The sequence below is a fragment of the Parasteatoda tepidariorum genome, chromosome 7 (assembly GCF_043381705.1).
Source record: "Parasteatoda tepidariorum isolate YZ-2023 chromosome 7, CAS_Ptep_4.0, whole genome shotgun sequence".
Classification (NCBI taxonomy): domain Eukaryota; kingdom Metazoa; phylum Arthropoda; class Arachnida; order Araneae; family Theridiidae; genus Parasteatoda; species Parasteatoda tepidariorum.
The window spans coordinates 718,632-734,578 of record NC_092210.1 but is presented as its reverse complement, the minus strand read 5'-3'; the positions used below and the strand labels follow the sequence as shown (position 1 = coordinate 734,578).

Sequence of the window (15,947 nt, the reverse complement as noted above, 5' to 3'; positions counted from 1 at the left end):
TATATATATATAAAGGAGACGAAGAAAAAATGTAGAGATTTCTGTAGCCAATAAATGAATTTATAGGAACATCTTACTTACAAAATTAAAGTGAAATAAGATAATTTTATTCAATGAAACTGAATTCTTAATGACTTACTGTGATAAATGTACTCACTGGTGTCAAATCGGATTTGCTTGAGGACAAGCAAACAAGCGATCATGCGTTTGCTCCAAAGTGATATAATCCATATCTTGTTTGATCCATAACATAATTTTGATTCATATTATTTAATTGGGCACATGAAACTGTTTACAATCTAAAGCAACATATATTTCACAGTTTCATTAACAGAACATATGTTATACGACAGCAAATTAAAATGTTCATCACTTTTCATGCAGTTATTTTGCAACAAATTTTTATTGAGTATTGAGTATAGTAAAGTTCCACGAGCTATCTGCTTTCGCTTATAGCTCTGTATTTCAATAGATAAGGCTTAATTTAGCCTATCAAGATTTATATGAGCTCTGAGGCTCTTCTTCAAATTCAACATCAGTCAATATTGAGTATTGAGTATAGTTAAGTACGGCGAGCTCTCTGCTTATCGCTTATAGCTCTGCGTTTCAATAGGTAAGGCTTAATTTAGCAGCTTAATTTCAATAGGTAAGGTTTACGGTTGGGGCTGAGTAGATAGCACAAGGTTGAAGCGAACTGCTAGAATCGGTTAGTTGCTTGGAAGAATTTTAAGAGGGATTGGATTTTGGTCCGGGAGTTGAGAGACAAGTTAACCAGATCAGTGACAGCTGGGCTCTGCATGGATAAGGATTGATAGAGATCTTTACGAGCATTTTGATAAAAGGAGCACTCCAGGAGATAGTGTTCGCTCGTGTCTATATGTCCGCAGTTGGGGCACTTAGGACTTTCTGCTAACTTGCACTTATATAGAATCACGTTAGTTGGAAGCGTTTTCGTCCGGAGTCTGGCTATTAGCACATCTAATTTTCGGGACTTGATAAGTGGGCGGTAATCTTGAGGTTCGTCGAGGTGCGGAAATAATTGGAAGTATTTGCACTCTTTCCATTCTCTGTGTTCTTTATTGAGCTCTTCTTTCAAAAACACTTGACTAAGATCTTGGGGTGATGAGAGGTGCGAAATAAAATTTTATTTAGTGCCTGTTTAGCGAGTTGGTAAGCTTGTTCGTTTTCTATAATATCAGTATGGGATGGGACCCAGATAAATGAGAGGACTTCACAATTTGGCTAGATTTAGTCTAGGAGAAGTAGAGAAATTCTTGGAGATTTTCTAGTGCTTTTGGAGAGGGATTGAAGTATTGAGTGGCTGTCTGTTAGCAAGGTATAATGTTCGTAGCTGGTAACACAATGTTTAAGAGCGAGGAAGATCGCCAATCCTTCTGCGGTAAAGACTGATGTTTGTGACGGAATTCGGCCAGGGACCGTATAACTTTAAGAGGAATATATACCCACGCTGGTTTTGTCCGATTGTTTTGATCCGTCTGTTGCCAGAACGATGCTGTTGGTAAGGTTTTGATAGCGAAACTCTTCAAATAAGGCTCTTATCTGAGGTGGGGCTAGATTCTTGGTTTAGAATGCAAATTTGTCTAAATGAATGACGACGTTTGGGGAAATTGGAGTAGGGGTATGGTATTTAATGATGTTATTTTGGGTGAGGTTCTTGCTAATCATCCATTTATGCATGTATGGTATAAGCGGGGCCAATTTACATTGTGGAAGGTTGGATAGTGGGAGATTAAGGTGATGGAAGACTGGAGAATACGACTGTAGGGAGGTGTGGCGGAAGTAGAATTTAGCTGCTATCCATTTGTGACGTGAAGCTAATTTACTCACTCCCGCTTCTTTGAGAAGTAGTGGAATGGGTGTCCATCGTGGTAGTCCTGTTGCTACCCTAAGCGCCGAGTTGTATAGGATTTCTATGGTTCTTAAACCTGTTACACTTGAGGAGGTAAAGATGTGGCTACCGAAGTCTAAAACACTTCTGATGCATGAGTTTACGATTTGAAAAAGATGTTCTGACTGGGCTCCCCAGCGGGTGGTGGCAATACAGTGAAGAGCGGAGGGTTTCTTTAAAATTTTTTGTTTTAATATTCTGAAGTGGTGGTGGAAGCTCAGGTTACTGGAGAAGTGAAGCCCGAGAATTTGGAGATTTTAAGCCCACGAAATAGATTTATTAAAGATGCTGAGACTGAAGTTATCACCTGAGCGTCTTCTAGAAAATTTGATGACGGCGCTTTTTTCCGGAACGATTTCGAGGCTCGAGTCCTTGCACTTTTCCTGAATAAGGTGGAGTGAAAATTGCATCTTATGTCTTACTTCGTAGGTGGTTTCAGCGATTGCTATAAGGTAGATGTCGTCTCCAAAAATGAGGCAAGATATGTCACCTGGGAGGATGGGATGCAGGTCTGACATGTGAATCATGAAGAGGAATGGGGAGAGCACAGATCCTTGCAGACCGCCTCTGTTCATCGGAAAGTTGGCGGAATGCGCTTTCCTCCGTCGCACAGCTATTTTTCTTGGGTTGACAAAGTTGTGGATGAATTTGGCGGCTCGACCAGTAATTCCGGACTTTAAGAGTTTGAGGATTAAATATTCCTGGTTTATACTGTCATACGCAGCGTGAATGTCCAGGTAGCAGCATATTACATACTTTTTTCGAACCTAGCTTGGAGCACTTCATGGTGAAGAATGGTGAGAACCTAGTCTACACCTTTGAATGGTAGGAATCCACATTGATAGGGATGGAAAATTCCAGTTTTGAGTGAAAAATCGACGAGTCTCTTTAAGAGCATGCGTTCGAGGGATTTGCTCAAGGTTGATGTAAGCCATTGGTTCTAAACGGGGGTGATACCACCCCCCTGGGGGCGGTGGGAGTATGCTGAGGGGCGGTGAACTTGTTTTGGGTGGTAGGGGGGCGTTGGATATGTTTTGGGTGGTAGGGGGACGATGAGCATGTTTTGTCATTCAAATTTAATTTTAAAAATTGCAAATAAAATTATTGATTTAAGATTTATTTAATAAATAAAATTAATCTAAAATTAACATTAAAGAAAAAAAGATTAAATTAATATAATAAATAAGGATTATCCGTTACACCGTTGTACCAGCTATAAAACGAACTTAAAAGACACCTATTCTTCGATCCGAACCAACACAGCTCAGCGCATGAGTCAGTAGTTTTTGCCTCTGATTCATTCAAGCCATTTGGTGGAAATTGAAGTGCATGCGCTTTCAGTATGAATGTTTGACTGGACCCGTGTTTCTTAAGCTTCCTTGCTGTTTTTTGCCCAGTTTCGATTAGATCTCATAGTTTATTTGGCCTGTACGTGCGCGAATTAGTTCTTTATCATAAATTATTTATTAATTTTGAGAAATAGTTGTTTTTCTTTCATCGTCTGTATTTTGCTTACACTAACAATGTCGGTTGACAAAAAGAAGTGTCATCAATACAGTGCCACTTGCTTGAAGTTGGGATTTGTACAATCACTGTTGAACTCTCAATTACCCATGTGTTTACTTTGTAATAAAGTTTTATCTAATGAGGTAATGAAATCATACCGTTAGCAGCAGCATTTGCAAAAAACTTATCCTGACAAACAAAATATCGATTTGTCATTTTTCTCAAACACATCTTGTTTCACGTTTCTGAAGGCATCTTCGGTCTCAGGGTTACTAGCAACCTCATCACAAAAATGCGACGATGGTTTGATAGCTTCTTATAATATATCAAAATTTATTGCTTAGTCTGGGAAAGCTCATACCATCTAAGTAGAGTTGATACTGCCGGTTGTCAAGGAAGTTTTAAAAACTGTTTTACACCAGCCAGCCGCATCCAATGCAATAAAAAAACATCTCATAAGCAACGATTCAGTACGGTGACGAAATGATGAGATGGCCGAAGACGTTCAAATTTCTTTATGCAAATTTTTGATAACCATCGAATTTTCCCTTCAAGTTGATGAATCAACCTTTCCAGGTAATGTAGACTTTACTGTAAGTATAGGTCCGGTTTGTAAAGGTAGGAAACATTATTCAAGATATGCTTTTTGCAAGAAGCTTTATTATATAGATATCAAAGGTAAATCTTTTTTTAATACTGTCGAAGATTATTTTAAAGAGAAAAACATTCCTCTTGCGAATATTATGTCCATTGCCACTAATAGGCTCCTGCAATGGTGGGTCGACATCGTGGGTTTATCGTCCTTTTGGAAAGGGTGGTACCAGATATTTTAACTGTTCACTGCGTGATTGACAGACAGCATTTAGTAGGAAAAAATCTCAGTGACCGTTTGCATCCATCATTGCAATATGCCATATCTGCTGTGAACAAAACTCACAGTAATGCTGTCTACGATTGATTATTCAGACACTTGCTACTATACACCGAGATTCACTGGCTTTCCAAAAGCTTCTGTCTCAATAGGTATTGGAATCTTTTCGACTCTGTGCTTGAGTTCCTCGAAAACAGAAATGTAGCTCTGAGAGACAGATTACTAGAATTTATGAAAGACTTCGGCTGATTTATCTGTAAAATTTAATGGCGGTTAATTTAAAATTTCAAGGCGGCGAACTCAATTTGATCCCTACAAAATCAGTTATTTCAGCCTTTCTAAAAAAACTAATTTTGTGGAAGCAGAATTTTGGTTGGAAAGATTTCAGCCAAGAAGGCGAAATTCTCTCTGATGACGCATAAGAATATTGTCAACACCTTGACTCTTGGCACGTGGACTTTTCTGACCCTTCTAAAGACGTTTTGTTCCCTTAAGTCCCTCAATGGATTTGTGGGTTTTGAACCCTTTAGTAAATATGGAAACAGCAGAGGTTCAGATTTACGAGGAATTGGTCGAATTTTTAACTAAGGAAACTTTAAAATAGTGATCGTCTCACAGAATTTTTGCTAAAAGGTAACATCAGTCGACTCTATCCTGGACAGTAGACAATCATTAATTTTTTTTAATTGTCTTCCCTGCCTCCTAATTTGTCGAACGGGGATTCAGTGCTGTTACTGATCTTGTCACAAAAAGGAGAAATCAACTCGAAATTGTGCAACGAGGGTATTTGCGTCTTCATCTCACTAAAAGTATTAAACCGAGCGTTAAGGAATTACTATCTGAACCATTAAGTCAGTGTGTTCCAAACTGTGGGGCGCGCCCTCCTAGGGGGGCGCGAGATTGTTGCAGGGGGGGCACGCAGCTGATTCCAAAATATCATTTTCGAATACAAACCAAAAAATTCGAATAGGTGTCAAAAAAGTAATCAGAAAAACGGTTATACGTAATCCACAATCCTCGCCGCGAATTTCTCGGGTATAAATGATAAAAAATCCATCCATACTCTTGCTGGAACGAAAACATCTTGCTTTCCCGTTTGGAGCCGAGCGCGAGGAAACACTAGACAAGCACTGGGATCATCCCGGGTATTCTCGGGGTTACTCCCGCCAAACTTCAGTAAACAGAAGCAGGCAGCAGGCCCCGACAAGGCTTATGAGCCAAGGCCGTCGTTAATTCGACGACGTTAGCGCTCATTACATCTGGTGTGGAACTATCATCAATTGCGCGCGACTACACCTGGATGCGTGCGCCCAGACGAGAGCAGACACGCGGCATTTCGTTAAGAAACGTTGGTTAAACTCGACCGTTTCCACGCAGATTGTCTACAAACTCTACAAACTCGCTTTGGTACACTTCTAATATTAAGGTAAATTTCAAAACTGCTATAAAGTATTTTTATTTGATTTAAAATAATAACCCTTTTAGATGGATAAATACGTAACTGGGTTGAAAAGAAAATTGAATGAAGCAGAAGCAGACGGCAAAAGAAGAGGTAACGAAAATAGCGGAACATCTTCGCAAAATAGTAAACCTAAATGTAGAAAATATGATCCAATGTACTTATTATTTGGATTTACATGTAAAGTTATTAATGGCCAAGAACGACCAATGTGTTTGCTGTGTCTGAATACTTTGGCCTCAGACAGCATGAAACCAAAAAAATTAAAACGGCATCTCGAAAACGTACATGCAGATCACGTTGGCAAGACAATAGAATTTTTCCAAAGAAAATTGCAGAATTTAAATAAACAAAAAGAAATGTTTTCAAAGACCATATCTGTTACACAAAAAGCATTGCTTGCGTCTTATAAGGTTTCTTATAGAATTGCTAAATGCAAAAAACCCCATGTAATAGGAGAAACTTTAGTGCTACCTGCAGCTATTGATATGGTAGCTACGATGCTAGGTGAATCATATGCTGATCAACTTAAAATCATTCCACTTGCAGATAATACGATGGGAAGAGGAATATCCGATATATCTGAAGATGTTTGCGATCAATTAATAGAAAAAGTAAAACTATCTTCTTTCGCGTTGCAAGTAGATGAGGCTACAGATGTTCTTAAGGATGCACACTTGATTACATATGTAAGATATGTTGTGGAAACTGATGTTAGAGAAGACATGTTATTCTGTAAACCTATTGAAGGCAATACTACAGCAAGTGAAGTTTTTAATATGATTGATAAATTTTTCAATGAATATAACATTCTGTGGGAGAACTGTGTTGGACTATGCACAGATGGAGCTCCATCTATGGTAGGAAAAAACGCTGGTTTACAGGCACTAGTTCAAAAGGTGGATCCTCGGGCAAGTTGGACGCATTGCATGATTCATAGACAATCACTTGTTTCAAGAGATATGGGTGAAGATTTACTAACAGTATTTTAAGTTATTATAAGAGTTGTAAATTTTATCAAAAATAGCCCATTAAGAGGAAGGCTTTTCGCAAAATTGTGTAATGACATGGGTTCAGAATATACATCACTTCTATATTATTGTGAGGCACGTTGGCTTTCTCGTTCCAAAGTACTTCAAAGGGTGTTTGAGCTAAAAGAAGAGATCGCCATATTCCTTACAGATAATAATAGAGATGAAGCAAACTTGTTTTATGACACGAAATTCCTTGTAAAACTTGCGTATTTAGTGGATATTTTTCAAAGACTCAGTACTTTAAATAAATCAATGCAAAGGCCTCAAATTCATGCTTTTGTCCAGAAAGACAAGGTTACTGCATTTATGAGAAAATTGGAACTGTGGATAATAAGTTTGAAAAATAATAACTTTGACATGTTTCCCACTTTTAAAATTACCTGTCTTGAAGATGAAATAGAAGAAAGTAAAGTTCTTATTAATAAACACTTGACCAGTTTAAGGGAGCAATTCTCGTTTTACTTTAAAGATCTTGACATGTCCAAATATGAATGGATTAGAAACCCGTTTGTGATTGAAAAATATGCTGATTTTGGCCTTACGACAGCAGAGCAGGAAATGATAATTGACTTATCTAGTGACAGCACATTAAAGCAGATGTTTCAACACGAAAATAATATTGTCACGTTTTGGTTACGAGTAAAGGACGAGTTTCCTACTTTAACAAATAAAGCTTTAGAAATTTTATTGCCCTTTGTAACATCTTACTTATGTGAAACTGGGTTTTCTGCAGTAGCTGTCTTAAAGACAAAGTATCGATCTTGCTTAAAGATTGAAAAGGAACTGAGAACCGCGATATCTTCAATGATACCACGGTTTGACAAAATTTGTGCTGAAAAACAAGCTCACCCTTCACATTAAATTTTTATAATGTTGTATTAATGTTGAATTCTATTTTTTGTACTTTTGTAAGATTTGTTTTTATTACATTATATTATTATTTCTTAAAATAGATCATTATTTTTTATGTATTTTTATACATAATATTGTATATTATTTTGTAGCCCATTAAATAAATTACAATATCAAATGAGTGTTTATGAAATTGGATTGTTAGAAAAATTAAGGGGGGCACAACAAATTTTTTTTCCAAAGAGGGGGGCGCAGGTACAAAAAGTTTGGAAAGCACTGCATTAAGTATAATCATCCCACTAACATAGTTACTTGAATGTTTCGTTGATATTACTTTTTAGTGTAAAAAATTATTTTGGATGTTTTTTTAATTATTTAATTAAGAATAAATTATTATTTTTAAGTATAGGTTTCTTGGTTGCATTTTTTTCATTAAACGTATTTATTTTGATCAAAGCAAATAGACTGTGATTACCTGCCGTGAGAAAATTATCGAGTTAATTTATTCTTTTTCGTAAAAATATTGCTTAAAAATTTTGTCTCTTATAACTCAGCACACGTCCCTCCGTTCCCATGCTCTAGTCTGAATAACAAAGGGGGGCGTTGAAATGTTTTTTGCTCCTTAAGGGGGCGGCAGCGCTAAAAAGGTTGAGAACCTATGATGTAAGCGATATGGGTCTGTATGATGATACTAGGTCAGGTGGTTTCCATTTCTTATGGATAGGGATGATATGGGCTAACTTCCAGGATTCTGGGATCTGTCCTGAGACCCAGATATAGTTTAACTCGTCGATTAGCTTTTGAGTAGCTGCTTCCGAAAGGGAGCGAAGAATTTTTAAAGGAGTGCCATCTGATCCGGGGGACTTGCATTTTGAAGCTGTGAAGGCGTCGTTGAGTTCTTGTAAGGAGAATGGTTTGTTGTATTCTTGGTCAACTCCACTGAAATCCAGTGGGAGTGGGGTTTTGTTTGGTGGTTTGGAATAGCAAGCTGCAAATGCATTTGCTTGAGACAATGGGCTGTGAAGTTCTATGTTGTTGATCATGATTTGGTTCGACGATATATTTCGGTTTTCTGGGCGGTTAATAATTGCTCGGAGTATTTTCCCATTGGATTTAGTTTGACCTGCGTTGACACAAACGTCATTCCAATATTGTCTTCTGGCTGAGTGTGTTGTTTTTCGTAGCTCAGCTGCTGTTTTTTTGTATGTGTTCCACTTATCTGGGTTGAGGGATCTGCGCGCGATTCTTAGATATTTACGTTTCTTACCTAATAAATAGGAGCACAGACTGTTCCAGAAGTGTGGGAAGAGTGGATTAATCGCTGGTCTGAAAGAGGTATGTTTCTTTATTTTTTGCTGGAAAATAGTTTGAAACTTTTGAGTTGTGAGGGTATTTTCGGTTAGAATTCTTTCTTCAAGGTCACGGGTTAGGTTCTTCCAATGCACTTGAGTTTGTCTGTTCGGAATTGCTGTTTGGGGTATTAAGGGACATGCTCACAGGGGCATGATCGCAATCAAATGTGTCTGGGGACACTACGTAATTCATTTTGGGGGGAAAGTCAGCTGATGTGATTGTGAGGTCTAGAAGGGAGGGTTGGCACCCTGGTTTGAAGAATGTGGGGACCTTCGTGTTTAGTAGAGAGAATTGCGCATCTAGGATCCACTCGAGGAGCCTATCCGCATCTCTTGATGTTGTCTGAGTTCCTAACGCAGCATGGTGTGCGTTGAAATCCCCTGTTAAAATAAAAGGGTTTGTTAACGTTCGTCTTAGGAATTGCAGCCAGTCTATTAAAAATTAACCTTTAGGGGAATAAATATTCACTAGTTAAAATGAGAAATCAGTCGTTGTGATCTGCACCGCTAAGATTTCATTATCTGATGTTGGTAGATTTGGTATTGGAATGATTTTCGATGAAATGTTGCGGTCAACCTCAATGACGAGTTCGCCTCCTCGACCTCTCGTTCGGTCCTGACGGAAAATTGTTTTGGACGGAACATGAAGCGAGTCTGCTGAACTTAGAAACGTTTCCTGAAGAGCAATTATATGTGATTGAGAAAAAGGTTTTATTTTAAGCCAGTGAAGTTTGTTTTTAATACTTCGGCAATTCCAGGAAATGATGTTAATTGGCATTTTGTAGACTATTCAAAAGGTAACTAGAAAATTGTATTGTCAATTGCAGTAAGGAAGTAGATATTAGCTTTTGGTTTTATTAGTCGATGATTTTGTTTGAACTTGCGAGATCTTTTGAAGTAGACCTCTATTTTGTGATCTTGAGGTTATGCCTCTAACTGGTGCAACTAGGCCCTGCCCTTTAGTTTCTGAAGATTCTGGTCGAGATTCTGTTTCGATGTAGGTGGGTACGCTCGGTGTGGATGACTCAGTGTCGGCCATGAAGGAAAATTCGGTTTTAAAACCGTGATCTAGGACTTCCGTGTCGAGTGTCGGACGAAATTTCTTACGTAAAAGATTTTGGTGAGATTGTTCGATGTCTTGTCGAGAAGTCAGAATTTCTAAGACTTTAAATATTTTGTCGAAGAGGGCGTCCTGGCGTTCCGCTAACGCCAACAGTTTTGCGTCAAACACTGTAGCTACTTCTGCTACTGCTGTTTTGATTATTTCTTTGATATCCGCAATTTGTTCTGAACGGTCGGATTTCACTACTGATGCAAACGTTGGTTTATCTTTTTCTGATTTATATTGTCTGCGAGCTTCCTCTAGTCGTGCTTGGCAATCAGGGTAGCCAGAAGCGTGGTTCCCTGTGCAATTGCTACAGATCGTTATAGAGCAGTTGCATGCAGATTTGTGATGACTTCCACTGCACTGGCTACAAATTTGAGTAGGAGCGGGACAATTCTTTTCCAGGTACGTGAATTTGTAACATTTATGACACTGTCTGCGGCGGTCATAAAATGCTATAGGTCGGACGCTATCATAGAAGAGTCTAAGACTCTTCGGCGTCTGTGTTCCGTAACAGGTTACTAAGCAGGTTTCAGAGGGGACGGTATCTCCCTTTTTTTGGAATCGTCGAATACTATATATACTTGGATGTTGCTGTGCTCTAATTCGAATTTTAAATCACGAAGATTTAAGTCAAGCGGTATCTCATGCAGTAGGAAGCGAGATGTAATGTTTTCTTGTATCATTTTTGGTTTGGTACGTATATCAAATAGAGAATTCAGATTGCTAAGTTCCAATGCTGTAGCTAAATCAGAGGTTTGAATAAGTAGTTTGCCATGTCTTGTATGAGTGCATAAACTAATTTTTCTTGGGTCGCTAACCACGTCAGTTAGAATTGTTTTTAATTGCAAAGGTTTTTTGGAAAACGAGTTAACTCCTGATGGCGAGAAAAATAGTGTGTATGAATTTAGACCATTGTCCGTTGCATACGTCAGTTTGTATTGGATCGTATCGTCATATTCTAAGAGGATGTCAATATTTGTTTTCGCAAGACGACTGCTATATTCTGCAGCAGTTTCATCCATCAATTCATTCTGATCCATAATTTACATTTCCAAATTATACGGAAAATTGTAACTTAATGTTTTCATGGAAAGAAACAGAAGAGTCTGTCGGTGAAGGGGGCGGTTCCTTCCCCGACGAGCGAAGGCTCCCAACTCGGGAGAAAACAAAAATTACGAAGTTCTTATCAGTAACCGAGGTGAAGTATCCGTTACTAGAAATATAAAGGACCTACTTTATCACAATTCGTTGATGTCGATTCACATTGTTAAGACTTCCAAAGATTCCTTCACTAACACACAACCTCCGACGTCAAGTCTTTTTTCTTTGATAAGCAGGTGAATCTATCCATCAGTCAATACCTATTTTTTCATTATAAATTTTCATTGTTTTATTGCTTTATTGAAATTACATACATTTGCAGGCTTCTGTGCTCAATTTAGGATTATAAGCCTTTGGCAAGTAAAAAGACAGATAGAACAATTCAAAGAAGGACATAACGAGGAATAATACATCCAGGGTTACGGCAGGATTTGAACCCGCTACCTCCACGCTTTGCACAGCATTTGACCGACGATACAGATAGGCCAGGCAGGCCTCCACAAATTTTTAAATAAAATGTTGATTTAAAAAAAAAATAATTAAAACAACTTTATTTGTTTGTTCATTTATTTATTTATATATTCATATACATGTATTTCATTTATCGACTTAGGTTTTTATGCCCTATACAAAAAACAACTTATGAGCCATCGTTAAATAACGCATAGCACAATTTAACACAGGATGCCTCAAAAATACATCCAAAGGGACGATGGAATTCGAACCCATTACCTATACGATTCAGAGCCATTGCAGAAAATACAATATCCCTCGACCTCAGAAGCTCCTTCACATATATATGCTGAAAGAACAAAGATGACTGTATATCCTTACGAAATTGGAATCCAAGTATGCGATGAGTTTCGAACCAACTACCTCCACGTTTCAGAGCGTTTGGAGTAACCACTTAGCGGAAAAGCCCATTTACTTAACTATTACCCACTTGTGGGCAACAACAAATAATGATTATACCTTTCATATTGATGGCTCAGGGGAGAGAGCATCCGCCTTTTAATCAGGTGTTCCGGGATCGAATCCCGGCGATGACAGGTTATTTCGAATTCCGCAACCGGCTCGTACCGACCACAGTGCTGACGTAAAATATGCTCAGTGGTAGACGGATCATGGGTTAGAGTCCCCTTTCCGTCGAGCTAATCGCAGGAGATTTTCGTGGTTTTCTTCTCCATGTAACGCAAATGAGAGTTAGTTCCGCATGAAAAAAGTCCTCCACGAAGGCAGATTTCTCCCAATAATTGATCCAAGAGTTCAGTTGTGTTCCGGCTTGAGTCCAAAATTATACGGCTACTGAGTTGAACATTAGCAGCCGTAAACCCGATAACTGGGTAAGCTCTTCAAAGATAGTTATAATATTATAATATACCTTTCATATCTATATTCTCGTTTGCAAGCATCCAATTTATTCTGATCTATAGATACATACATTCTTATTAACTGTTTGCGTCATAACGTTGGCAGTCTTGGTGTTTTAATTCATTTGCGAAAGTAAGGATAACGCTGTTTTATACATATTCTGTATTTCATAAAAAATTGAAGGTTCAAATAAAGAAAATGTTTTCTAAAACTATTCAGTAGTAGCTCAAAAAGACACCTCAAAGTTAATCACGAGGAAGATAGTGGGCTTCCATTATATCAGTCTGCATTTGTTGGTGGAATCACTTTTGTTTTGTAGTAAATCTCTTTTGAATGTAGCCAGCTATATGAATTGTCAAACAAGAGAATATCTGAAAAATAAAAGCAAGAATATAAAAACTGTCTGGCAAGCACGAGAGCAACCTTTATCGTAGCCAGAGAAGACTTCAATAATAAACAGTAGATTATTAATTTCCTATGGTAGGAATTAGGGAGATATCGCAAGTTAGCTTTCGTACTCTCCCGTACGTACGATTGAAGCAGCTGCGTATGCTTGAGTTTATTTTGGATGCTACGTATCTTTACGTTATGTAGGCGTGGTTTACGCTGCAAGCACGCTGTTAAGTTGCTACGCTATAGTTGTTAAATGTTGTTTTCTGTTGAAGTCTACCTTGGAACTAAAAACATGGACACGGAATGCAAATTTGAAAAAATGTGTTGATAAAATTTAGAAATGAATCGTCTGATCTTCCAATAACTGGTTCATTCATTGAATAAATAATTTTATTTGTTTTTTTTTTTAACATTATGGTTGGCTAATTGCACTAGTTTCTTAAGTAACTAAGATACATTCATTTTAACTTTATCTTTTAGTTAAAAGAAGTTAAATAATCAATAGAAGTTCAATAATATTTTCAAATATTAAAAATATTAATAATAATAACCTGCATTCCTTATCGCTGAATTCATCAAACTCCATAATTTCTTTGCTCACAGAACCGCAGTTTCACGTTGAGAAAAACATCTTGAATCGTGTGTCACAGGTTTAGAGATAGTTTACGCATATTGTAAATGTTTGTTTTGATTTTGTGGTCAAAGTTCAAATGATGATCCACTACGTTGTGGTTTTAACCTACGAATTTTGGCAAAATCTCTTCTTTTCACTTACGTAAGTGTCCTGCAGTGGACTGATCGTAAATAAGCGATTCCCAGAAGATGTTGTTGTAGTTCATTTACGTCGCACTAGAGCTGCACAATGGGCTATTGGCAACGATCTGGGAAACATCCCTGAGGATGATCCGAAGACATGCCATCACAATTTTGATCCTCTGCAGAGGGGATGGCGATTCCCAGAAGAACACTGAAGTCAATCATTACTTGCTGCGGTCAGTAAGCTGGTGGGTGACCATAATCGATCAGCCTGTGTAGGGACCGAGGGTGCGCAGTACCGGAACTAGTTAAACTGTTGCATCGTAAAGTACTCGACTTCACGGAACAGGTCGTCTGGCTTCCGAAGCCATCTCCTCTGTAGAGGATCAGAATTGCTATGGCACGTCTTCGAATCATCCTCAGGGATGTTTCCCAGACCGTTACCAATAGTCCATTGTGCAGCTCTAGTGCGACGTGAATTAAGTACCTACCTACCTACTTAGGTTAGATATTTTTTCACGGGTGCATGCGCATTTCACCAGAACTGACGCAAGAGCACAAATGCTCATGCACAATTATTTGAAGCCTTGCGTACGAAAGCGTAATGAAGCTAACACAAATTTGCGAAATCTCCCTATTGCAATTTTAAATACTCTTATTGTATTTTCAAATGCTTTTATAGAAATATGAGATTTTTAAAAAAAAAGCTACGAGTAATTAATGTACATGCAAGAAAAAAATATTTGACATTTGAATCCGAATATTAATCAACTGAAACAATCCTAATTTAAATAAATCTTAATGTAAGTAATATTAGACTGTAGTAATAAAATAAAATGATAATTTTAAAAACTACATTCTAAATTATAGAACTAAAGAGGATAAATTAATTAGTAATTCTGTTTTTGTTAAACAAAAAACGCAAGGTGCATTGCTTTAATAATAAACGTCTATCACCACAGAAACATCTTTGGATGCAATACCCTTAAGTTTTAAATTTTTGATCGGTGAGAAAAACGTTCCTCCTTTTTATGCATATGCTTAAAATGTAGTTCCTAAAATTTCTAATTGATTTCTTATTTACACTTTTTTCCTAGTTAAATGTTCATTCGCTTGTTCATGAAAAAGCGTCAAAATTTTGGTATGAATTGGAAAAAAGGCTTGCGTACGCTATTTAGTAAACAATTATAACTCGTATTGTAATTAAGCACAGAGTTCCAATTAAAATCTAAGTTATCTTAATTAATTTACCTAAGCTACCTTTAGGTGATAAAATTTTGATGAGTCATAAATTCTATTCGAAGGCAAATTGGCGATAAATTTGTCTCGCAATGTTTTTGGAAATAAATGTAATCTCCGTTCTTATAAGGCAGAGAACTCCAGTTTAAAATTAAGCTTTCCAGCCCATTCGAAAGTGATCGAAATTTCTATTAACGAGGAATTCTATTTGGCGGTAAAAGTTTGTCTGTAAAGTTTTGAACTTAAATCTAAGATATAAGTGAAAAATTATTGTTTTTATCACGCATTAAGCGTGGTATTGCAGACACTCCAAAGTAAATGTTAATTGGGTACTGGCAGTTCAAGAAGAAGAAGACCTCCCATACCCCACACATGTGACCTACGACATCAGCGCCAGCTAATCTTTATCAAAGTGACATATTAAAGTTGAGCTAAGTTTCACTACATAAGTTAGAATGTTAATTAACGATAAGTTAATTAAATAGGGAGCCGTATTGCTCATCGAATAAGTTGAAATATAATTCTTTCTCGTCTACTTTTACCTAACATAGATTTATTATTTGATTACGTATTTTTATTGTAACCGTGATATATTTTTTATTTTGTGTACCTGGCAACTTCGATGCATAATTAGTTTATGTTCTACTTAGCTTCGTGCCTGTCTCTGTGTTAAGCCTCCTTGTGTATATATATATATATATATATATATATATATACATGTAATACCAAAATTATAAATACTTTTATATTAATAAAACCGTTAAAACTCTTTCGTTTTCATAAGATGTCTTTGGTAAAGAATAGGTGCAGAAATTCTATTTTGGGAATTCAAGGTTGAAAACTTATCATTGAATCATAATTAGATTTATATTTCTAAGGAGGAGTTATTTTTAGAATCTTGTCCCTCTTTCACTTCCATATTAGGAAGCATTAAATGATTTTCCATACTGCGTAGAGTTACAAAGGTATGTACGACTGGAACCTAATTACATCATT

The 15,947-nt window shown here is 37.2% G+C and overlaps 3 protein-coding genes across 3 annotated transcripts in view; 2 read left to right on the top strand and 1 right to left on the bottom strand.

The window, feature by feature from the left end:
* Positions 1 to 5,771: 5,771 nt before the first annotated feature.
* Positions 5,772 to 6,737, top strand: LOC107450511 (protein FAM200B). Its single transcript, XM_021144767.3, has one exon. It carries the CDS (start codon positions 5,772 to 5,774, stop codon positions 6,735 to 6,737), a length of 966 nt encoding a protein of 321 aa, XP_021000426.3.
* Positions 6,738 to 6,812: 75 nt separating this feature from the next.
* Positions 6,813 to 7,640, top strand: LOC122271129 (protein FAM200A-like). The gene has a single exon (XM_043051298.1). The coding sequence runs from the start codon at positions 6,813 to 6,815 to the stop codon at positions 7,638 to 7,640; it is 828 nt and encodes a 275-aa protein (XP_042907232.1).
* A 4,101-nt stretch (positions 7,641 to 11,741) lies between these two features.
* LOC107448958 (SEC14-like protein 2) overlaps positions 11,742 to 15,947 on the bottom strand; it is a gene marked incomplete in the record, with an annotated part of 60,205 nt that continues 55,999 nt past the window's right edge. The window contains 1 exon segment of the mRNA XM_071182995.1: positions 11,742 to 12,934. Within this exon segment, the coding sequence (XP_071039096.1) occupies positions 12,843 to 12,934 (92 nt within the window).